Genomic DNA, 25457 nt, shown 5'->3' on the forward strand with positions numbered 1-25457 from the left:
TGTCTGTCTTTCTTTCTCTCTCTCCCCTTTGCCGCTGTCTGTCTGTCTATGTTTATTTGTTTTTCTCTCCTTGGACACTGGCTGTCTGTCCTTGGACGCTGCCTTAATGTCTTCCTTTCTGTCTGTCTCAATGGCCCCCTGTGTGTCATTCTTTGTGCCTGTGTCCTTGTGTCATTCCCCCCCCCCCCCAGAGCTAAGCTGTCTGCTTCCAGCATACCCCTTCCCCCAAAGCAGCCCCCTTTCCCTCTCCCTGACCCCCTTGTGTCTTCCCCCTCTCCCCCCCCCGTGCAAAGCTGTCTACCCCCCAACACACCTCTCCAACAAAAGCATCCCCCTGTACCTGCAGCACTGGCACGACACCCTTCAGCCAATCGTGAGTGCTCAGAGTGCGACAGGGAGCGGGACCTGCAGCTTCTTTGGCGTCGGTGAGGAAGGAGAGGTTGGCCCAACTCTCCGCTATCTGCACTCAGCACAACCCTCCCACCAGAACAGCCCCCTTTCCTGCCTGCTCCATGGCCCTTCTTTTTCCTCTTCCCCTCCCGTTCTTCCCCTCCCTCCAGTCACTGCTGCCATTCCTATTTAAAACGGCCTGCTGAGGTTCGCAGCCGGCTGTAGCGAACCTCGCAGGCCGCTGTTCACCTCAGTAGCATGTTCCCTCTGACGTGATCGCGATCACGTCAGAGGGAATGTGCTACCACGTGGAGAGCGGCCTGCGAGGTTCGCTACAGCCGGCCGCGAACCTCAGCAGGCCGTTTTAAATAGGAATGGCAGCAGTGACTGGAGGGAGGGGAAGAACAGGAGCGGTAGCGGTTGTTGCGGGAGGGGGTGAGTCGGCGACGTGCAGGCCGCTGTGAACAGGAGCGGCAGCGGTGGCAGGACCATGAGCCCTCCTCCTGCCATCCACTGCCAGAGCCGCTCCTGTCGCCCGATGCAGATAACTGGCGCATACGCCTCAAGCCGCGGCCAAGGCTGGGGACTCGCGCATGCGCACTCCTGCAGCCACAGACCTACACCGCACAGAACACGCATATAGGAGTGCGCATGCGCGGTTAGCTCTTTATTATATAGGATTTTCTTATACCATTCTCCCAGGGGAGCTCAGAACAATTTAAATGGATTTATTCAGGTACTCGAGCATTTTTCCCTGTCTGCCCCAGCAGGCTCACAATCTATCTAATGTACCTGGGGCAACTGGGGGGGGGGGGGGATTGAGTGACTTGCCCAGCATTGCAAGGAACAGTGTGGGTTTGAACCCACAACCTCAGGATGCGGAGGCTGTAGCTTTAAGGTACATAGCCCATATGTTCCTTTATAAAACAGGTGCAACCTATGTACCCTCAAAGCTTAGACGCCTTGTTATAGATTACCTTCATATGGAACAAAAATATTTTGCCCAGTAAAATAGAAGATATAGGATGAACCCACAGAGCAGTTTGTGGCAATCTGTCCCATTGTCAAACAGTGACTATTATTATGAAAGAAATATCTTTACAATCATTACATAATCTCTTACTAGAATGAACTATTTGAGATAGAATGCTGTGTTGAAATGAAATTAAAGTTTCATCACATTTAGTTTAACTTCCACATATAATATGCTCAGTGTGTGCGCATATGGTTTTTCTTTTTTTGGGGGTGGGGGTGGGGTGGGGAGGGGGATTAATATACCTATATCTAAACTGAACAGGTTGTCTGGCATTTGCTTTCAGGAATTCATCATTTTGTATTGAAGTCGCAATTTCTTTAACAGTTGTGAAGAGCAATGATGTTGCCCTGCAGGACATTGCATATCGACAATATATTTTTACCTTAACTAGTGGTTACATCAATTGCCCTGACCTGAATGATTTCATTACAAATGATAGAGACCTGGATCTCAGGTGGTATAAGGTAAAAACACTTATTTATGCTTTTCATCCTAAGACTGGGTTGTCCCACTTTTTTTCTTGTGGGAGCCACATTTTATATTTCATAACATTTAAAGGGCCAAAACACACACTGTCATGTTTTGTCAAATAGTAAAAAAATATAACGATGCATTGTCCCCTCCCCAGCCTTCACTGAGTCTCCAGACCAGCAAGAGTTTTTTTCCTGGCCCTCAGAAGCTTGGCGAGTTTTGTGCTGCTTATAGCGTGACACCGCTCTCTGCAAGCTTAATCCATGTAGTGCTGGAAGTTTGGGTTGGTCTTGCAGTTTCAAGTCTTATGAGACATGAAACCATAATACCAATATGAACTTCTGGCACTGCAAGGCTCAAGCTTAAAGAGCTGAGTTGTGGTGGAGAAGAAATGTAAGTGCCACAAGAATTGCCAAGCTTCCATGGGCCAGAAAAAAAGTTCTTGGTGGTCCAGATTCTGTCCTTTGAGAACATATCAGCAGCAAAAATAGTCAATAAGGGCAGGATGCACAATGTTCCAACAACATGGTAAAAAATATCATGTTGGGAGAGATTTTCTTTGCAGGGCTTTCAAATAGCATGCAAATCATATGAAAGCTATTTGTTTGGAGCAGCCCTGTAAAAGAGAGGAGGAACTGTGCCTGGCACCTGCTCAGAAGAGCAATTTCTAGGCACAACTCCTTCTGCCTGCTTCAACTGCGGTTCTCCTCCTCTACTGAGGTGATGTCGGCTCTGGAACCATGATCAACTAAGAGCCAGCAGAGAGGAGAGTGGTGGCTGCTGGCTTAGCCAATTCAGGGATTCCCCTGCCAGCTCCGGAGCTCCAACTGATTGAGGCTACCCCTACCATCAGCTGGGCAGAGGAGTTTGAATAACTGAACTGAATTTTCTACTCCCATGAGCAAATGTGTTCTAAAATGCATGTCAGAGAGTCTCTATTAACAGTGACGAGCTTTACCTATCAGATAGAATAAATTATCATATTAATGGAATCTCTATAATAAAACCCTAAGCCGCGCATGCGCACTTCCACTTGCGTGTTCCGTATGTCCGTGGTCTGAAGAAGTGCGCATGCGCGACTACAACTGCCCCACACTCGCGGCCCTGTGGGACAGTGGCAGCAACTGAGTGGTGGAGAGCAGCCCCACTCCGCCCGTTGACCCTCCACAAACCTCCCGGCTCCAGCAGCGTAGGCAGCACTATAAACATGCTGCTTCGCGCCCTTCTACTGCCGATTTCCTCTGCCGCGTCTCTGATGACATCATCGGAGACAGAGCGGGAGAGGAAATCGGCAGTAGAAGGCCGCGAAGCAGCGTGTTTAACGTGCTGCCTACGTGGCTGGAGCCTGGAAGTTTGTCGGTGGTGGGAGGGTCAGGAGCAGGCCAGATCGAGTAGAACAACGACAGTAAAAGAAGGGGAGGGGCTGAACGGAGCAGGCCAGATCGCGGTAAGAGAAGGGAAAGGGGGGTGGGGGAAAATGCTGCTATTGCTATACAGGGACTTGGAGGGGACGGGAAATACCACTGCTGCTTCTGCACAGGAAAGGGGGGGATAGGAGGGAAATGCTGTTGCTGCTGCATAGGGAAGTGGGATGGAAATGCTGCTGCACAGGGAAATGGGGAAAAATGACAGACAGACAGCGGGAGGGAGGGAGACAGAAAGAAAGAAAGACACAGGGGCAGGGAGAGGGACAGAAAGACAGACAGAGAAAGGGGGCCAGGGAGAGAGAGAGAGAGAGTCAGTGGGAGGGAGACAGACAGACATATATTCTAGTACCCGTTTATGTAACAGGCTTAATGACTAGATAATAAAACCCTAAGCGGCGCATGCGCACTCTTACCTGCATGTTCTGTATGTCCGTGGCCGGAAGGAGTGCGCATGCGCGCCTACAACTGCCCCACACTCGCGAAGGGAGAAGATACAGAAACAAAGAAAGACTGACAGACAGCCAGTGAGAGAGACAGTAAGACAGGGGGCCAGGGAAGAGACAGAGACACACAGGGAGACAGAGACAAAAAGAAAGGGGGGCAGGGAGAGAGATAAAAAACATAAAGTAAGAAAGAAAGAAACGTCTCAGCGACCCATTGTGCTAAAAGTCTACACATCTATTCTAGCACCCGTTAATGTAACGGGCTTAAATACTAGTAAATCCATAAATAAAGAGGAAACATGCTGTCTTTGTATTTTATTGTACTGTAGTGTTTTCAGTTTTAAACGGGGGGGAGGGGGTGGAAGCTGGTGGATGAAAGCTTCTAGAAAATGTAACCTTTTCAAAGGAAAAGCAGAAAATGTTTTCCCAGAGACAGTCACAAATGATTAGGTTTTCATGCAAACTTACTTAAACTGGTAAGTGTAAAACCTGATACAGTATAAAACATTGTAGTGAGGGATTTTTGTGAATGAATTATAAATTATAGGGTGAGTCATAAATGCTTCAGTACCGTAATGTTGTAATCCTTGAGACTAAAAAATGGTGACAAATTCCTTTGGAAGATGAGAAGATGAAACTAGAAATAAAACAAAAATAGGATAATTTTAGAACTAGTTTCATAAGTGGTTGTTGCCAGCATACTTATAATTATAAATATATAAAGGTAAAGGCCTGGCACAGAATTATTTAGGTGCTATTAGGCGCCCAAGCTCAGTAAAAAAAAACCACACCATTTAAATGACTTTTTAGCTGAGATTCAAGGTGCCCACCAGCACCTAAGAAATTGGCACCAGAATTACGCCTTCATAGGTGCTTTAGGCTGCCTAACACCACTGTGGGCATGGCTAGCGCCAGAAGTGGCGTCTAAAGCACCTACAGATGCGGTTGTGGCTTCATTTGATTTCAGTGAGCAGTATTTCCAGTGGCATAAACTCCTACACTTCTCCTGCAGCAGATTCACGAATGATGCATGACCACATTAAGAACAGAGTGTGGTTGTGCATTCTGTACCTTAGAGGGAACACTGGCAGGGCAGTTGGCTTTTATGTCAGCTGGGAGCAGAGGTAAGCAGCAAGAATCTTAAAATCTACAAGTTCTGAGTTACATACAAATCTGTCTTAAGAACAGCTTAAAAAATGTAACTCGTTCTTAACCCGAGGACTGCCTGTACACCAGTAGTGTCAAACTCAAACATAAGGGGCTGAAATCTAAAACATAGGTTTGGGTAGAGTCATTACTTGTTTTTGGTAATATTCAGTCCACTAGCAGCTTAAGTAAGTGGAAAAAAAGTGAGGACATCCTTTTCAATATTTTAACTGCTTCTGCCAAGTCAACTGGGCAGCAGTCTGAATATTAGCTGATACCCTTTTAACTTCTGGGTGACCACACATACCTGGATTTTCAACGTCGGAGCCCAGACATGGCCTAGCATGGAATATCTATGGTTAATTCTGCAAGCAGAATTCAGTAGCTTAAAAAATGTTGACTGGCTGAATATTACCCCCTCAGTTTTTAAGTCAATTACAATTATCTTAAGTTAGCTTCATAGTAAGTCTGAGTTCCATTTAAGTAAATCTGTAATATAACTTTTTCCTTTCAACCAGGAATCTGTACCTTTGCCACAGCTCAGTAAGAAATTTGAATATGTGGTGGGTTCAAATAAACTGAACATCAATGATGTGTCTCCAGCAGACAGAGGGTTCTACACCTGTGAGCTGCGCTTCACACACCGAGGAAAACGATATAACATCACCAGAGTCATTCAGCTACAGACCATTGGTAAACATGCAGTTTTTTAAATAACCTTGTTTATGCATTTACAGGAGATAAGAGCATATCATTTGTACCATTGATGATTATTAAGTGATATATTTATTGTTAATTTGTTTGAATATATTGTCACACTTATTGTAAGTTTGAAAATGAATAAAGATTAATTAAAAAAAAAGAAAAAAGACAAACATAAAGTAAAACTTGAAATAATAAGAGTCAAGCTCATAAGTAACAAATATTTCAAAATACTACTCAAGTAAATTTTTATGGCTACACAGCTTTTTTTTCATTGTGCACATTTCAAATCTAGGGTCTAGGACAGTTTCATCGTGGCTGTTTCAGCATGACAAACTGTCCACGATGAATCTGAATCTCCTCCCTCGCCACCAGTGCACTCCTCCCAGTCATGTGGGAAAAGGCAATGGCCTCCCCCATGATATGAAAATTAAAATTTCATATCATGACACCCCACACACACACCCATGACCCCCCCCACACACACACACACCCATGATTTGAAAAATAAAATTTCATTTTGGCCTTATCGGTCAAAAATTCTGGGTCAAGTGAACAAAGATTAAAATGGTGTGTTAAGAACATAAGAACATAAGCAGTGCCTCCGCTGGGTCAGACCACAGGTCCATCCCGCCCAGCAGTCCGCTCCCGCGGCGGCCCAAAACAGGTCAAGACCTGTCTGAATCATCAGAAGGGGCTCCCTTGCCACCTTGATTTCCCATTTAAGTCCTGCCTTCCTATCGAAGTCCTAGCCCTCCGGTCTTGCACATGCACGACCAGGTTAGTTAATACTCATTACCTGATTTACTTCCTATACTTGTGTTACCTCCCAGCTCCTCCCTCAGTATCCCACGATCCTTTTATCCCTCAGGAATCCATCCAATCCCTGTTTGAATCCTTGTACCGTATTCTGTCTGATCACTTCCTCCGGTAGCGCATTCCAAGTGTCCACTACCCTTTGGGTGAAAAAAAACTTCCTTGCATTTGTTTTGAACCTATCTCCCTTCAGTTTCTCAGAATGTCCCCTCGTATTTGCTGTCCCCTTCAGTCTAAAGAATCTGTCCCTATCCACCTTCTCTATGCCCCTCATGATCTTGAAAGTCTCTATCATATCTCCCCTGAGCCTCCTTTTCTCCAGAGAGAAGAGCCCCAGCCTATCCAGCCTCTCGGCATATGAGCAGTGTTCCAGCCCTCTTACCAATTTCGTTGCTCTCCTTTGGACTCTCTCAAGTACCGCCATGTCCTTCCTGAGGTGCGGCGACCAATACTGAACGCAGTACTCCAGATGTGGACGTACCATCGCTCGATACAAAGGCATGATGACTTCCCGTGTTCTGGTTGCTATGCCCTTCTTTATGATGCCCAGCATCCTGTTGGCTTTTTTCGAGGCTGCTGCGCACTGTGCAGATGACTTCAGTGATGCATCCACCAGCACACCCAAGTCTCTCTCGAGTCTGCTGTCTCCCAACAATACCCCCCCTAATTTGTAGCTGAACAACGGGTTCTTTTTCCCTATATGCATGACCTTGCATTTGTCCACGTTGAAGCGCATTTGCCATTTGTTTGCCCAGTCTTCCAGCTTGTCCAGGTCCCTTTGTAGGTCCTCACACTCCTCCCTGGTCGTAACTCTGCCGCACAGTTTGGTATCGTCTGCGAATTTTATAACCTCGCACTTTGCCTCCTTTTCCAGGTCATTGATGAATATGTTGAAGAGTAAAGGCCCCAGCACCGATCCCTGTGGCACACCGCTCGTGACTCCCCGCCAGTCAGAATATTGACCCTTTACTCCAACCCTCTGCAGTCTTCCCGACAACCAGTGCTTGATCCATCTGTGCACATCCCCTCCCACCCCGTGGTTCCACAGCTTCTTAAGTAGCCTTAAGTAGTTCGGATGAACAAACATTTGCAAAATGAGAGGTCAATGCTGGGTCAGTAACGATTATGATATTGCAATTTAATAAAGCAGTAAATTGTGGGGGTGAAACATCCGGGGGTGAAATGTTTGTGGGCAAAAATTCCGGGGACAAAATGTACCGGGGAGCAAAATTTCTGGATGCTGAAAATATGCAATGCGTTCCCTATGAAAATACCTCGCTGTGATCCCACACACATTTACAACTGGTCAAATCTCCCAGTTTATTTTCTGTTCATTTGCAAGATATTTTATAAGCATGCATTTATTTCCAGCTTCTGCCCCAGTCCTGCCCATGGGAATGCCTCAATACAGACTTTATAAATGTGTGTATACAGGTTGCATGTGCAGAAATTTAGGCACATAGGGCTTAGGGATGCCAGATTTTCCATTTGGAAAATCCTGACCCCTAGCCCAGCCGCCAGGCCCACCTAGTTATGCCCACCCCCACCCTAATTCTGCCCCAAGCCCACCATAGCCCCACCCCCGCTGCCTGCTCTTGTCGGGCAGGGAGGAAGTCCGGCACATGCGCGGTCATCACACGATGGCATCACACGCATGACGGACTTCCTCCTTGCCCGACACAGCTTTTCAAAGCCTGGACATAGTGCCGGGTTTTGAAAAGCCGTCCGGATGTCTGGTAACCCTACATAAGGCTTGATTCTGTAAGTGGCGCCTGATACAGCAGGTGCCTAGAAAAGTGGTGACTGACGAGGCAGGTGCCTAAAAACCTGGCACCTGCCTTGTCAATCATGGACAGGCAGGTGTTACTTACAGAATTGCGGCTATTACAGGCCTACATTTCCGGCACCTAGGGTCCTTGTAGAATTACAGCCAGTGGTGCCTATTGACACCAAAGTCTAGCACTACCCCTAAACTTGCCCACTTTGGGGCTTTGGCATCACTAGGTGCTGTTAGGCACCATGGACCCAGGCGCCAGTCCCAGAAGGCACCTAATTTTTTAAAAATGTGTTTTAAATTGATTTTCAATGACATGACCAATTATCACGCTACTTCAAATCAATTTAAACACTTAAGTTAGGCGTCTACTGGAACCTAACTTTCGGCAGCCTGTACAGAGTCTGGCCTATATACTCCAGGTAGGTTTAAGAGAGGAAATTTCTAAGCATAATACTGAAGGAGCTGCCTATCTTTTAACAGCAAGTATGCACATAAATGGTGGCATTATAATCATTTACATGTATAAAGGGGTACTTAAACATGTAAGTGACCTCTTATAGAATACTGACCAGTGCCAAAATACTTGTCAGACTTTGATGGTGTATATTTTGCCAGTGGGCGGGTGCATGGGTGGAACGCACATCTTTGCATGTATAGACTACTATAATGTATACACATTCATGCATACCAGCATTGGATTAACTTCATTCGTCCCTGACACATATGTCTAGCTAGTAAGTCCCTCCTGTCTGTGCCTTTGTCTTCAGCTGCCAACTCCAGACTCTGTCCCTTCTACCTTGCTGCGCTGTATGCTTGGAACAAGCTGCCCAAATCCCTACGGTGGGCTCTGTCTCTGGCAGTGTTCGAGGCCCATTTAAAAGCTCACCTCTTTGAGGGTGCTTTTGATTCCTAACTCCTCTCACCTTGGGTTCTGTATCCCCAACCCTATATGTCATGTCTGTCTTTCCAAGTTAGATTGTAAGCTCTTCTGAGCAGGGACTGTCTATTAAATGTCAATATGTATAGGGCTACACACATCTTTCAGTGCTATATAAGTGATAAGTAGTAGTAGTAGGCAATTACAGCAGTTATAGAGTTGGTATAAGTCAGGGGTCTCAAAGTCCCTCCTTGAGGGCCGCAATCCAGTCAGGTTTTCAGGATTTCCACAATGAATATGCATGAGAACTGTGTGCATGCACTGCTTTCAATGCATATTCATTGAGGAAATCCTGAAAACCCAACTGGATTGCGGCCCTCAAGGAGGGACTTTGAGATCCCTTGGTATAAGTGGTCATGCTTAGACATACTTGCATCCTCTGTCACTTCTATTAGTATTCTATAGATAAAAATAGACACCTACTATTCTTTATAGAATAGGCTTAAAATAGGGACCATGTCTTTTAATCTTATCCCCTGAATAGCACTATACTGTAGATTGAACCTAGTAATTGGTCCTAGTAATTGAACGTAGTATATTGGTCGCGGTAAGAAAGTAGCGTCTTGTCCAGCAGACATTGTTCTTGCAGATGAGATTGTTCCAGTATGAGGGCAGTGTAGGTATCTGGGAGTTGTTTTTGATTCCACATTGCCTTTTAAGGCTCAGATTAAGAAGGTCATTTCTGGTGTATTTTTTACAGCTGCGTTTGGTTTGGAGATTACGTGACTATCTATCTGGGGAGAATTTTAATTCTGTTGTCACGTTGTTGATAACCCCTCTGCTTGACTATTGTAATTCTATTTATTTGGGTGTGCCCAAATATGTGTTGCGAGCGTTACAGCTAGCTCAAAATGCTGCGGCACGTCTTATTGTGCATGTCTCGAAATATGATCACATCACTCCGATACTTCGTGAGCTTTGTTGGTTGCCAGTTGACATGCGGGTGGAGTTTAAAGTTCTTTGCTTGATCTTTAAAGTGCTCCAGTCTAATTGTCCATTAAGTGTTCGTGATCTGCTACAGTGGTATCATCCTTTGTGTGAGTTGCAGTCCTCTGACAAAATTTGTTTGGAAGTCCCATCATTGGCTGTGGGGGCGACTTTTGAGTTTTCGGAAGTCAATGCTTTCTGTCCAGGTCCAATGCTTTGGAATGCTCTTCTGTTATTTTTGTGCCACACTGATGTGCCTTTACATTTTAGAAAAGGGGTGAAGACTTTGCAGTATGAGCGGTTTTTTGGCGCAAGTTTTGGGAATGTTTGTATTATTTTTGTACATTTTGCTTGTAATTCTGATTTGTGTTTGTTTTTATTGTTCATGTATTTTTGTTCCTCACCTAGATTTGTGGATAAGTGGGTTATAAATTATTTTAAATAAATAAATAAATAATTAGATGTAATGGTAGTAGAATTGTGGAGGGATGGAAAGACAGTTATGTGATATAGGGTAGGAGGAAGAGGTGTGTAAGATGAGGTAGGTGTCATGCAGATTTGGAGGATCGGGTGAATTTGTCGAAAAGGTGGGTTTTTAGTGATTTTCTGAAAGTGTGGTATATTAGAGAGCTCAGGATTAGGTCACTTAAGGTGTTGTTCCAGACCCCTGCTTGAAAGAAGAGTGTTCCGTTGAGGAATCTTTTGAATTTGCATCCTTTGGGGGAAGGGAATGCGAACAGCAGTGTTCTGTGTGAGAAGCGGAGTTTGTCTTGCAGGGTGAGGTGTTTCAGGAGGTATGTGGGTGTGGTGCTGAAAAGAGTCTAATCTAATCTTTCATCGTCTTATACCGCATCATCCCCAAACCAATGTTTTGGTTTGAGGTGGTTCACAAAAGGATTACTGATATAAAGCAATAGTACACTATTAAAAGAAAGGCTTTCAAATATTTGCAAAAGATTTGATAATATGTATACATTCTTAGATTGAGCGGTAGTTCATTCCAAATGGAAGTACAAATAAATGACAAAGAACGAGAAAATATAGACCTAGATTGAATGCCCTTAAAAGATGAATACACCAAAAAATGTGCATGAAAATATCTGTAATTGGCTTGTCTAACAAAGTTCAATATTAAAGATATAATAGGTTCTGAGATTGACCATGATAGATCTTTTTTATACTATAACAGAATTATGTTTTGTGAATTTTCATTAGAGCTGCATAAAACAAGATTTATTATTCCTGGTACTCGCTTTTGGTTTTAAGCCTTATTTATTTTCTTCTGAACAGATCAAGAGAAGAGAAGCCATCCTGTTATAGTGTACCCTAATCACAAGACAATAGAAGCTGTTCTTGGTAAATATGTTTTCTTTGAACTTCAACAATTAAGTGCTTTTTCAGCTTTGTCCCGACTAGATGAAGGAAAATCAAGTGCTCAATAGTAAGCCGCTCCTACTTCAGCACTACCTGTAGTTTATCTTACTATATTGTATTTCCTTTTTTTTTTTTCTTTCTTGCCTATGTGTAATCTTGGAATTGTAGGAAGAGGACTTGAGCGAGTTAGTCAAAAAATTATTTTCTTGGTTTTTTTTTTTCTTGTTATAAAACTGTGTTAAGGTGTAATATGATTTACACTTTATGAAGCTCTATTCAGACTAACCCACTTTCTGTGTAAGTGTTTTACTTGGTATGTAATAATGAAAAGTTATAAATAAATAAAAAATAAATAAATAAATAAAAAAAAGAAGGAACAGTTGCCCCTTTTGTTAGCTGGGAGCAGAGGTAAACAGCAAGAATCTTAAAATCTACAAGTTCTGAGTTACATACAAATTTGACTTAAGAACTCATTCTTAACCCAGGGACTGCCTGTATCACTAGCCAATAATCCTTCTGTAATTGAGTTTTGCACCATGAAAGTTCTAAACCCCCCCCCCTAATATAAACCACTTAGGATTTAAACAAGGGTTTAGGATTAGACTAGTTATGGCTTTTATTTGATTTGGGAGAAAGAACAAAAAAAAAGGTGGGAATAAAATAAAGAAACCTATGATAAAGTACACTTAAATCACTGAGCAACGTCTCTATTCTTTATCTGTGTTGTGGAATTTCCTTATTAAGAATAAAATTAGATATGATATAAATAGATTTTATTATATCTTCTTATTAAATTTCTTTCTCAACAGGTTCAAAACTTATCATACCCTGTAAAGTATTTACTGGATTTGGTAGACATTCTGGCACTGTAGTTTGGTGGCTGGCAAATAATACTTTAGTAGACCGAAATTCTTTTCACGACAGCCGGGTCACAGAAGGGGAATTTCAGTGAGTACTCTAAATGTGATCTTCATTAAAGTGAACATACTAATTCATTGATGCTTCCCCTCCACCCCCCCCCCCCCACTACCTATTCTCAACCTATGGGAAAATTGCTTAATGAATGAAGCCCTGAAGGTTTGACTTAATCTAAAATTGCACAATAATACATATTTTGGTGGTGTGGAATGGAATTTTAGACCTGCCACTTGAGACGTTCAGGTTTCACAAAGGTGATCCACTGGAGGGATTAGGGGAGGTCACCAGTGGCTGGTGTCTGCCCCCCCCCCCCATCCATGTGAAACTGCCATGGGTTACAAGGCTCTGTGACAACTGTAGGAGAAATAAACAACTGTATTTCCAAAATGGCTAACAGCAGTGTATATATGTTCTAGCAGATAAATGTCTATGTTGTCACAGAGATGTTTATGTTCATGTATTATTCCGCTGATGTTTCAGTCATCCACCTTTCTAAAACGATGTTAATGCTGCTTACAACCAGTACATGAACGTCCATTTCACCATGTATGCATGTAACTTACAGAATACTGTAAGTTACACATTACATAAAGTGCTATTTTTATGTATATCCTCTTACCCTTGCTAGTGACATGGCACTAGGCCTGGATTTTGTAAATGGTGCCAATATTGGCAGCTGCTTTAAAAATAGCCACTGATCACGTGTCAATCACACAATGGCGCCGTTTAGAGGATCACAGCTATGTGGAAGAAAGACACCAGAAATGTAGGCCAGGGGTTAAAGGCCTACATTTCCAGTGCCTATCTTCCACATGAATCACCTCCACGGAGGTGCTTTATAATGCCTAATGCCATTGTACGTATAATTAATGCCAGAAGTGGCTTTAGGCATCATAAAGCACCTCCATGGACAGGAAATAAGCAGCCTTATAGGAGACACCCTTAGGCACCTCCAATTTTTTTTAAAAAAATTGTGATTTAATTGGTACAACCAATTAGTACACTGATTACGCCAATTGAGTTAAGTGGCGATAGAGCGCCTACTGCTGCCTAACTTATGGCGCACTATCAAGAATTTGGGCCTAAGTGGGCACACCTAAATGTTGACTTAAGTTAGTATTCTATAATGGAATTTAGGCACCCAGAAGCACTTATAGAATTTTCATCACGGGGCCTAACTTTTGGCGTTCTTTATAGGATTGCCTCCAAAATATATACTCAATGCTGCTGACTCTATGCATGGTGGCACAGAACATATGTATTACTGTAATATAAATTGTGTTGCTGGAATTTTATTTGATCTACTTGCTGATGCCACTCAAAGGTGACCCCTCTTTGTCTACTGTTGAACAGCGGGAGCGATAACATCTAAATAAATATTATTTACATTTAGGAAAATTACAGAAAATGGCAGGAACTACATTGTGGTACAGCTTATTTTTGTGGAAACCAGAGAAGAGGATTTTAAAACTGATTTCAAGTGTATAGCCAAAAATGAATATGGATCACAAGTTCTGCCTACACAGCTCAGAAAAGCAGGTACAGTAGCATTTGCTCTGCATGCAAGGGAGATGGGTTTTCATATGCACAGGTGGCTTGTGACATAGATAATGTGAAAGAAGCCAACTTTAACACTGGTCTGATGGCCATGAGGTCTTGAAACTATGCAAATAAGTAAGTGAATGAATGAAGCATATTATATTTCTGGAATCTGTGATCCATGATCACTGGACTGAGCTGCTGAAAACTGATATATCTGTGTGGAAACTATGCACAAAGGGGTTGAATTGATGCAGGTTTGAAACGTCTGAAAAGTTGTTTCAGTGGTCAAGACCTTAGCTACCATACCCAAGAGGGTATATTACCATGTGTCCAATATCGGTACACATTGTGAAACAGAAACATACATACATCATAGATGCTTGAAAATCCTGGCAAAACACAAAATATATTTTGTGATCATGTCAAGATTTTGCATTATAATCAGAAGCGATGCTGTGCCAGGTTATGCCCGATTGTTAACCTGAAACCTTTTTGATTTTGCTTCCTTTTCCCTGATGTGAAAGGTGAAGGCTTCCGAGGGGCCTTGCCTTTTTTTTTGTTTGTTTGTTTTCATTTAATATTTGTGACAACATGATGAAACGTGAATAAAACAAGTTATATACTCCCCCTTTTACTATGCCGCGGTACAGGATTCTACCATGGCCTGGGGGCGCTAAATACTCCAATGCTCATAGGAATTCCTATGAGCATTGGGGGATAGCTGTTTTTCAATAACTATATACAGAATATCTGCATGATTTAATATTATATACAGTTTGACTATAAAAATAAATTTACATAATTTTTAATCACTATTGACTATCTTCAGAGTCATTAAAACTTATAAAGTCATATTGCAATATATAAATTATGGATTTTTTTTCATGTATTGCAATATGACTTTCTAATGAATAACATATACATAATAAGACGTGCTATTCATTTTAGTAGAGTTTATAGCAATTAACTATATGTAACTGTGTTCTTGCAAAACTATGTCAGAAATACATTCAATATTAAGTGCATATAATTTTTTTTATGCCAACTGTTTTAAGTTATGTGAAGGAACTTAACTAATACAAAGACAACTGGCGTGATTCACGTGAAAGGTAGGCGCCAGAAATGTAGGCCTTGAAAACCCTCGCCTACATTTCTGGAACCTACCTTTTTTGAAGTTGTGATTCTATATATGGCGCCATCGCATGACTGACATGCGATCAGCCGTTTATAAGGCGGCCACCGACAACGACAACATTTATAGAATCCGGGCCTATATCTCCCTATGTGTGTGAGATTCCTTTTCAGTATAACTTTTTCTTTCTATTTGTGTATCTACTGTAGTTATCCCATGAAATAAAGGGATAATTAGTTTTTTTCTCCTAGCTATCCCACCCTTCAGTTGATCTTTAAAATGCCGCATCAAAATAAACACTTCTATATAGAAAGACAGAGAGAACGTAAATAACTTACTTGGTGGGAGAACCTGGAAAACAAAACTGAAAAGAGATTTAAAGTATTTAGCTTTTAATTAAAGTAGGACAAAGGATTTGTTTTTAAAAATATTGTAAAAATGTTCTTGTAATTATAATGTGATACTTACTCGTGTATGAGCCTTTGAGTTGTATTCTTGATCTTGATGATGAAGTTCTGTTGAAAACCCACAAAATTGTATTTTTATTTGAAATATCTTATATTGTTGCATAAACTAGTAAAATCTCTAATTTTTGTTAAATTTAATATTTAATAATAAATGCATATTATATTAGGTGTCTATGTTCCATTATAAAATACTGCTGTAACCTAGACCCTCTTCTATCAAACTGCGATAGCAGTTTTTAGCGTGGGGAGGCGTGCTGAATGGCCCGCGCTGCTCTTGACACTCACAGGAACTCAATGAGCGTCAGGAGCTGCGCAGGCCATTCAGCGCGGCTCCCCGCACTAAAAACTGCTGTCACAGTTTGATAAAAGAGGGCCTTAGTTTAGACCAGTGGTCTCAAACTCAAACCCTTTGCAGGGCCATATTTTGGATTTGTAGGTACTTGGAGGGCCTCAGAAAAAAATAGTTAATGTCTTATTAAAGAAATAACAATTTTGCATGAGGTAAAACTCTTTATAGCTTATAAATCTTTCCTTTTGGCTAAGTCTTAATAATAATATTGTAATTTATAGCTAAAGGGACATATGATCAAGAAACTGTTTTATTTTACTTTTGTGATTATGATAAGCATACCGAGGGCCTCAAAATAGTGGGCCGCATGTGGCCCCCAGGCCGCGAGTTTGAGACCACTGGTTTAGACACACCCAACAAGTAGGCTCCATATTTAAGCTAGCCATAGTTTCTGTAAATGCAGTCTATTAAATGTGGCAGGGGGAGGGAGGGTGGTCCCACTTTTGGTTCATCCAATGTTCACCCTACTTGCAAATAACTTACTATGTAAAGTAAAGCATAGCATATGCTAAATTCTAAGAAGCCCATAGGTATATAATGGGCTTCTTAGCATTTAGCGCATACTAATGTCCATTAGTATGCGCTAAGTTTTAGTAAAAGGGCTACTATATATGTTAAGTGGGTATTTACAGAATAGTACTTAGGCAAAATATTGCCAGTTATGTGCATATGTGCCATTATTCTGTGCATTTATGCATTTAGCACACTCATACATATGAGTGCTATGAATCCTATGAATGTTAGAACAGCATTGGAACATTTAGTGCCCCGGGCCGCAGTACAAACCTCTACCCTGGCTTAGTAAAAGGAGGTGGGGTGGATAGTAATTTGAATGCTATAGATGGTAATGAACATATGGCAAATCATCTATACTGTGTTTCCATGACTTTTGTAATAGTAATAATGTTTTCTGGATTTTTTACAGCATCTGCTTTCTCCTGGTATACAGTGGTGGTCCCAGCAGCATCGATTTGTCTTATTGTGGGTGTCTTATGTTTATACAAATGTAGAAAATCAAGGGCACAGAAAGACTATATTCAAGCCAAGTTATAAATGGTAAACTTGTTTTATTATTTTCACTATTATTTTCATTATTTTATTATTATCACTTGTTTTATTGCCAAAAATACACACTAAGGAAATGTGCTAATCTGTACCTCAATATAACATATAAACTTATTTTAGTCTCAAAGCTTCAGCAGTTAAGCTGTAGACTCAGGTTTAGTTTGGAAAATTTCCATATCTGTGACAAGTTGGTTTTTGTTGCCTTTTCTTTACATAATTGTATCTTGGAGACCAAAGATGAGCCTGCATTTTGACATCTGTTTTATTAAGTTTTTTCAGCAAATATGTGGTAATATATGTGTGTAAATCTTTTAATGATTTGCATGTGTCTACTGCACATAGAAAATCCAATTTTAGAAAACCAGGATTTACATGTGAATATGGGCAGGACTAGAGCAGAGTCAAAATATACACGTGTATCAGAAGAAGAATACACATGTATGAGCCTCAAGATCAATACTGCTCCCAAGTACTTCTAGCTTTTGAAAAAGTGCTCATCGTCATGCTCTACAAAGAAGGTTGGCCTTCTCAATCCCCCTGAATGTTTTCCTCCTCAAACTCATTTGTGAAAATGATTATGGGTTCTATACCTAACAGGTATATACATGACCTATAGACATATAGGTTTCAAAAATGGCAAACATATACTGCTGTGCTCTGAAATGGTAAACTTACACATCTATGCTCTGAAATACTAACATAAACATGTACGTGCTGACATTTAGATGTATGAGGGGCCACTAAAAAGTTAGCCCAACCAACAAAATGATTTTCTGCTTCCCCCTCCCTCTTTACTAACGCATAGTGTGGGTGCTTATCAGCCTCTCACCTCCCAGCATATACGGTTCCCTCGGATTTCTACCCCCAAATGCATCACTCTGCACTTCTTCGCATTGAATTTTAGTTGCCAGACGCTAGACCATTCTTCTAACTTTGACTTCCACTTCTCTCCCGCTTCTACTTCCCCCCCCCCCCCGAATGGATGGCACCTCCTTCTTACTTACTCACTTTCCCTGCAGTGACTGGCACTTCTCTCATCCCCCCCACTGTGGTGCCACACACAATGACTGGCAATTCTCTCCTGTTCCATCCCCCACCCCTTGGTGACCAGCTTCCATATTGTTCTTTTAGGAAACTAGTAAAGACCTACTTGTTTAAAAAATTTCTACTTGACTAAGAACCATGTACTGGATCTGTGCTTTTTACATATTTGCATCTCATCACTGAATGTCCAGTTCTCTTATTTGTAAACTGCCTAGAACTCTTTGGGTGTTGGCGGTATAGAAAATAAAGTTATATATTATTATTATTATTATCACTCCCATGCTGCCTCTGCTGACACAGAAATAAAAGTAAAACAGATGCTCAAGGCTCCACACCAGCCCAGCTTACTTTCATTTCCACGTCAGCAGCAGCAGTCACTGTGGTGGTTGGGGAACAAGAGAGAAGCACCGGTCACTGTGGTGGGAGGAGTGAACATGAAGCAAGAGTGAAGTGCCAGTCAGAATGTGAGGAGGCGAGAATCACAGAATTTTCTTAAAAATTCAATTATAGGCCAAGACCCCAATTTTTGGGATTTTTTTGGGACCAAACATCTTGACATATATACAGTACGAGGGCCACTGAAAAGTTCTCAGTCCAACCAACAAAGTTGTGGTAGTCTCCATCAATCACTATATACGTAGTCCAGTGATTTTCTACTTTTTTCGTTCCATATTTTTCCAATGGAACATAAACCCCCTCCTTTACTAATGCATTGCGCGGGTTTTAGCGCCAGCAGCCATGGTAACTATCTCCAGTGGCTCGTAGCCACCTTCTGAACTGCTAGGGTCTTGGAATTATCCTCTTATTTACCTCACTTTGTTTGGCATCAGTGAGAGGGGGAGGGTGGGGGGATGGGTTGGGTTGGTAGGGTGGGTTTGATGGTTTTTGTATACAATTTTGAGCTACTTTGTTGTTCTTTGTTCTTGATTTTGATTGTTGTTTCTTGGTGCTCAATAAAATATATTTGACGATAAAATCCAAATAACGCCCTCGGTTGCGGAAGCCATTGCCTTCCCCAAAGCGATGTGGTATATAGGCCAAGATGTCTCCAAAACTGTTGGATTGCGGGGCAGGCCCAAAACATGTGACTTAAAGATGCGTGAGCCTGATTGCATTTCGGGCAAGAATGCGACACAGTAATCCCCATCCGGGCTGCACGTTCCGGTGGAATGTAAAGTCTAAGAACAATTTTCAATTGCATTTCCCAGTGAGTAATATTGGGTGACACCTTCTGAATGTTCTTCAGGATCCGTTGTAACTGTTGAGCAGTCAACTGGAATTCAAGTCCTCAGCCCACGCTGTCGCTAATATATCCAGATTCGTACTTGGTTGGCAATCCCGGATCACCACAATATGAAATCGTAGAGGAATCCTCTGTTGGGCTGAAAGGCTGAAGAGTTCTGAAAGCGCCTCCCTGCAGACTTCAGTAAGGGCAGCCACTGGGAGGGACTGAACATAGTGACGGATCTGGTAATAGGCGAAGAGATCATTAGCCTGTAGGTCAAAAGTTCGTTGCAGCTTGGCAAATGTGACCAGGCTCCCCTCCTCCGAAAATAGGTGAAAAAGATATTGTAGACCTTGTGCTTGTCACCTAAGAAAGGTGGCATTTTGCATGCCCGGCTGGAAAGCTCCATTGCCCTGTATAGGCAAATATAAAGTCACCCTAGAAGACAATTTGGCTGTTTTACAGACCCATCTCCATGTCCTTCTGGCCGGCGTAAAAATGGGGTAGCGAGACACCAAAGGACGCATCCTCGGATCCGCCACATGTAGAAAATAGCTCACATGGAATGGAGCCAGCAAAGATAACTCCAGTGGTGTAGCAGAAAATCAGATGTGCCTCTAAACCAATCATTAATATGTCTCATCTGACAAGCCATAGCATACCAACGTACATTTAATAAACCATAGCCCCCCCTATCCCTGGACAGACACATCCGTAGCAAGGGCTGTAAACCGGAATCCGTGAAATAGTCCTTAATAAGGGGTTCAGCTCCCGAGTCCCGGCGCCCATATATCTTCCCGAAGTGGGACTGAAAAATTTGTGCAATGTGTTCAGTAGTGTGTTGAAATTGGCCCGTACTATCCCTCAATCCCAAAACATAACGGTGACCCCGCACCTGGGAAGTCAAGCGGGCTAATAACTTCCCTGCCCGATTTCCATAGCGATGGTAGCGAAATTTTGGATACAAGAGCATTTTCACCGTGCGCTCATGTATATAGGAGTTGAGGATCGTTTCCACAGAAGCTAAGTGTTCCCTAGCGTGGCGGGTCAGGAACAGGGTATACTGACGCTTAGCGCTTGTTAGTTCTTTTTCCAACCGCAGTATTCCCCGGGACAAATGGCGATTACACACTATTACATAAGCTATACAATCTCCTCTGAGCACCACCTTAGCCGTGCTCCAAAACAGTGTCGGATCATTGCTATGCTGACCATTAAAGTCTAGGAATTCACCCCATTTAGTCGTTAGGTATGTTTTGAAATGGTCATCAGAAAATAGATAACTAGGGAAGCGCCAACATTCAGGTCTGCGTAAACCGAAGCCCACATTCACATCTAGCCAGATCATCGCGTGATCTGAAATCACCACCGGGCCTATTACCGCTGCATCCACATTTAGAAATGCTCTGCACGTGGTAAGGATGTAATCTATCCTAGATTGTGTGTTATGTGCTCTGGAGCGGTGTGTGTAATCCCGTTCAGTGGTATGGAGAATTATCCACAGGTCCACCAGATCTAAAGTGGCGCAAAGATAGAGCAGGCCTCTGGTATAAGATATACTCGCACCAGGTCCCGGCTGAGAACGATCACAAGTCAGGTCAAACACCTGATTGAAATCCCCTGCAATGTATACCGGATCAGTAACCCGCCCAAGAAGCATGGCAGTTAGACCCTCAAAGAAGGAATGGTCATAGGTATTAGGTGCATATACATTCATCAAGTAAAAGGAATATGTGCCTACTGACAACTGCAGCAAGAGGTAGCGGCCCTGTGGGTCCGAGGCTACTACTTTCGCAGTGTAAGGCAATGTCTTACTAATCAGTATTGCCACCCCTGCCCGCTTATGAGTTGAAGATGCTGCATGCACTGCGGCTACCCAGGACCTCCTCAATTTCTGATGTTCCAAGTCTGTAAGTCGGGTTTCTTGCAGACAGGCTATGTCGACCTTATGTCGTTTGAGCTGTGTTAAAATTTTTGTTCGTTTTATGGGAGAGGTAATGCCCGAAACATTCCAGGATACTATTCTCAAAGTGTTAGCCAGCAGGTATAAAAGGGGCTAGTACAAACATATAAAATGCTAAGTGCGTAAAAATCCACCCCGGGTTCCCAGCCATACCCAGGGTAACCACATGACGCTCAGGACCTGCCCGAGCAGCACCAGTACCATGGTAAATGTCAGGTGCAGGAGTCTCGCAGCAGGGTCTGATCCCACCCTTCCCAATAATCGAAAGAATACCAGCAGCAACCACGTAGGTCAAGGACTCCCCCCTCCCTCCCTTCCCAACCTTCTCCCCAATTGCATGGTTGTGGTCACAGCCTCAGGTTCGCCCTAGGCGGTCCCAAAGGTGTGAAAGATCACAAAACAATGCCACTCCGGACCCCGAGTTCCCATACAGTAAATACAATAGTCATAAGAGCAGTCTGCAGAGCAAATGAACATTAGGATGAGCTCAAATATACAGTATATCAATTTCTGAACTAGAACAGGAAAAAACACAAAATTGTAAACAAACTTAAACCAGAATAGCAAGTAACAGCCATATTATCTGAGATCCAGGCTTCCCCCAAACCAGGAGATCCCGGTGCATCCACAATGCCACAGGCACACAGGAGCATGTGACAAACAAGGAAGCACACCATGTGCTCTTTCATGTAAGGTCCGACTGGGGCAACACCTGAGTGTTCACATAAAGGGCCGCCTCAGCCGCAGCCTCAAATACCTGCCAGCGTCCCTGATGGTAAATTTTCAAAGTGGCTGGATATAAAAAGAGAAAGTGTATTTTTTTTTCAGCCAAAGAGGAGCAAAGTGGGTAGAATTGCTTCCTGCGCTCCGTTAGGGCCACAGAGTAGTCCTGGAAAATGCGCACCTCAGACTCCTCAAATGCTAAAGTCTCCCGAAGTTGTTTATATTTGCGCAAGATTTCCACTTTATGGTTATAGTTTAAAAGTTTGGCTATTACCATGCGAGGCCTCGCCTCTCTTGCTTATTCTCGGCCTAGCCGGTGTGCTCTCTCCAGTCGAATAGGCCCCAGGCCCTCCTTCAAGGGAAAGGAACTGGTCAGCCAGGCCTCCAGCACCTGCAGGAGCTTAGGACCGGGTACTGTTTCCGGAATCCCCAAAAAACGTAAGTTAGATCTTCTGGATCTATTTTCAAGATCATCCAGTCTTTCTGCTTGTTTTTGAGTCAGAGCCTGCAGTTCCTGTAACGTGGTGCCATGTGCCTGCTGTGTATCCTCGACGCTGGAAGCCCGAGTCTCCAGCGCTGTGGTGCGGCTAGTAGTCTCCATAAGTAGATTTTCAAGCTTTTGGAGCTGTTCAGAAAGTTTTTCTATGCTGGGCTGCATTGCCACTGTTACTGCTTGAGTAAGGGCCGTCAGTGCCTCCGGCGCTATTTGCTAAATCGCGGCTGTGGAGGTGACTGGCGCCATTTTGTCAGCGCCATGCTGCGGGTGGTCCCGATCCTTTTTTTGAGTGCGGGTGGACATCGGCGACGCAGGAGAGGACAGAAATCTGTCCATATATTGTGCACAGCAAGCGCTGCAAAGCGCTGTCTCCCGGCTCACCTCCAAAGGCTAGTAACAGGGCGCTTCAGGACTCGGGGCCCGGGAGCTCAGGCAGCCTGCTTCTGCCTTGGCTCAGTGCATCACGTGATCTCTGAATGTACAATCTTTAAAGATATAAGTGTGAGCATTTACACCAGCTCTATGGAGTAAGCCAGTGGTCTTTGCTAATTTTTGAACATGGGACCCTTTGGATTCAAATGAGCTGAAGAAGAGCTGCCAAGCATTTTCCCACACGGGATTGCAACACTGCTGACTAGCAGGTGTCAGTGACATTGTGAGCAGCTTAGTTTATTAAGCAGATTAGAAATATTATAAATAAATAAGTAAATCTCTCTCAAAAGCACACCTATACCAAGCCTTACCACCACAACTCTCTACCACACCTTCCCCATTATGTACCTGCCCATTATCACCTGCCCCATTATGTACCCACCCCATTATCTCTCTACCTCAAATTCCTAGTCTGACTCACTTATTCTAAATCCCCAGTTTATAATAAAACCAAAAGCATGTATGAATGTAACTTTATTAGAAGAAGAAAAAAATACTTAACATGGTACAAGAATAAAAATCTTCATACAACATTCGATACATCTGACAAAAAATAACCACAAAATAATTCAATACTTGCAAATATTTCAGCTCCAATTCATTTACTGCAAAGCACATAATCAACAAACAAAATCCCAAAAGCTTTTGTCTGTCTTTTATATTGTGCTCATAAGTTTACATATCTTTCTCTCTCTTCCCTATACCCCCCCAGAGCAATAAACTCTCTCTCCCCTATCCCCCCTCTCCAAAGCAAGCATCTCTCTCCCCTATAACCTCCTTCCTGATCAAGCATCCCTCTTTCTTCCCTATTCCTCTCCATTGATCAAGCATCCCACTTCCCCTATCCCCCTTCCCCAAGCAAGTATCCCTCTCTCCCCCTCCCCCTCTCCTGATCAAGCATCACTCTCTCCCCCTCCCCCTCCCCTGAGTAAGCATTCCTCTCTCCCCATCCCCCTCCCTTGAGCAAGCATCCCACTCTCTCTCCCCAATCCACCTCTCCGAGCAAGCATCCCTCTCTCTCTCCCCTCCCCCCCCCGAGCAAGCATCTCTCCCTCCTTCTCCCCTCTCCCCTCCCCCAAGCAAGCATCGAGCCAGCAACAAAGATAAGGAAAGTTGGTGCTTGAACTGAGCTGGCTCTTGCTTCTTGGAGCAGAAACATGCAAAAGGAACCCTCCCCCTTCCCACCGTGATCCTCCCTCTGTGTACCCCCCTCCCCTGCAGGAACTGGTACATGCTTACCTTTCTCCTTCCCAGCAGCCACTCTTTCACTCTTCAGACCATCGGCAGTGTCTGTGAACTAAACACGCTGCATTCGTCAGCACGGAAGTTTTCCTTCTGCTACTGTTTCCCACCTTTATGAGGACAGAAAGCAGTAACAGACGGAAAGTTTCTGGGCCACCGAAGGCAACGCGTTTAGTTCACTGTCACTGCTGGTGGCCCAAAGAGTGAAAGATCAGCTGCTGGAAGGAGATGGGGGAATCAATTATCGGATCTTGCAGGGGGTGGGTATGGAACCCTGGACACTGGGAAGCAGTAATCACAATATGATCTGCTTTGAACTGGACACAGGGGCAAAACATCAATCCAGAACATCAGCCATGGCACTGAACTTCCGAAAAGGGAATTACGAAGGGATGAGACTCATAGTGGCGAAGAAGATTAAGAAGAGGATAAGCACTGTAATAATGCTAGAGCCAGCATGGTCCTTTTTAAGGACATGGTCACCGAGGCACAAAATCTATATATACTGTGTTTCACCAAGGGATCTAAGAGGAAAAAGAACAAGGAACCGGCGTGGCTCACTGTAGTGGTGAAGGAAGCGATCAGAGACAAGAAGACTTTGTTTAAGGAATGGAAAATATCAAAAATGGACGAAAACTGGAAAAAGTACAAACAACATCAAAGCAGGTTCCACAATGTGGTAAGAAGGGCCAAAAGAGGTGAAAAACTTCAAGTCATTCCTTTCGATATATTAAGGGGAAACGACCCACGAAGGAAGCGGTAGGGCTGTTGGATGACCACGGGATAAAGGGAGTGCTAAAGGAGGACAAAGCCATCTCCGACAAACTGAACATATTTTTTGAGTCTGTATTTACCAAAGAGGATATACGCAACATACCGGAAGCTGACAGGCTATACGCAGGAAACGAGGATGGGAAACTGACAGGGTTGCCGGTCAGTCCAGAAGAGGTATGCAGGCAGATTGATAGGCTCAAAAACAATAAATCCCCGGGACCAGATGGTATCCATCCGACGGTAATCAAGGAACTGAAAGGGGCTATAGCTGAACTGCTTCAACTAATAGCCAATCTGTCGATCAAATCAGGAAGGATTCCGGAAGACTGGGAAGTGGCGAATATCACGCCGATCGTTAAGAAAGATTCGAGGGGAGATCCAGGAAACTACAGACCGGTGAATCTGACCTCGGTACTGAGAAAGATGGTAGAGGCGCTGATAATAGACAGCATCATTGATCACCTTGACGGACACAATCTGATGAGGACCAGCCAGCATGGCTTCAGCAAGGGGAGATCTTGCTTGACATACTTGCACTTCTTCGAGGGAGTAAATAGGCAGATAGACAAGAGTGAGCCGGTCGACATTGTATTTCTGGATTTTCAGAAGCCATTCTACAAGGTCCCGCATGAATGACTA

At 43.3% G+C, this 25457-nt stretch overlaps 1 protein-coding gene across 3 annotated transcripts in view; it reads left to right on the forward strand.

Moving 5' to 3' along the window:
• The window catches only part of LOC117362687 (interleukin-1 receptor type 2-like), a 48813-nt gene that overhangs the window by 13871 nt on the left and 9485 nt on the right, over positions 1–25457 (forward strand). For all 3 annotated transcript variants that reach the window (XM_033949489.1, XM_033949491.1, XM_033949490.1), the window contains 6 exons: positions 1710–1890; positions 5432–5606; positions 11363–11428; positions 12256–12394; positions 13758–13903; positions 16780–16910. In XM_033949489.1, coding sequence (XP_033805380.1) covers positions 1710–1890; positions 5432–5606; positions 11363–11428; positions 12256–12394; positions 13758–13903; positions 16780–16907 — 835 coding nt within the window. In that variant the 3' untranslated portion in view covers positions 16908–16910. The remainder of the gene's footprint in view (positions 1–1709; positions 1891–5431; positions 5607–11362; positions 11429–12255; positions 12395–13757; positions 13904–16779; positions 16911–25457) is intronic.

This window comes from Geotrypetes seraphini, chromosome 6, assembly GCF_902459505.1.
Source record: "Geotrypetes seraphini chromosome 6, aGeoSer1.1, whole genome shotgun sequence".
Classification (NCBI taxonomy): Eukaryota; Metazoa; Chordata; class Amphibia; order Gymnophiona; family Dermophiidae; genus Geotrypetes; species Geotrypetes seraphini.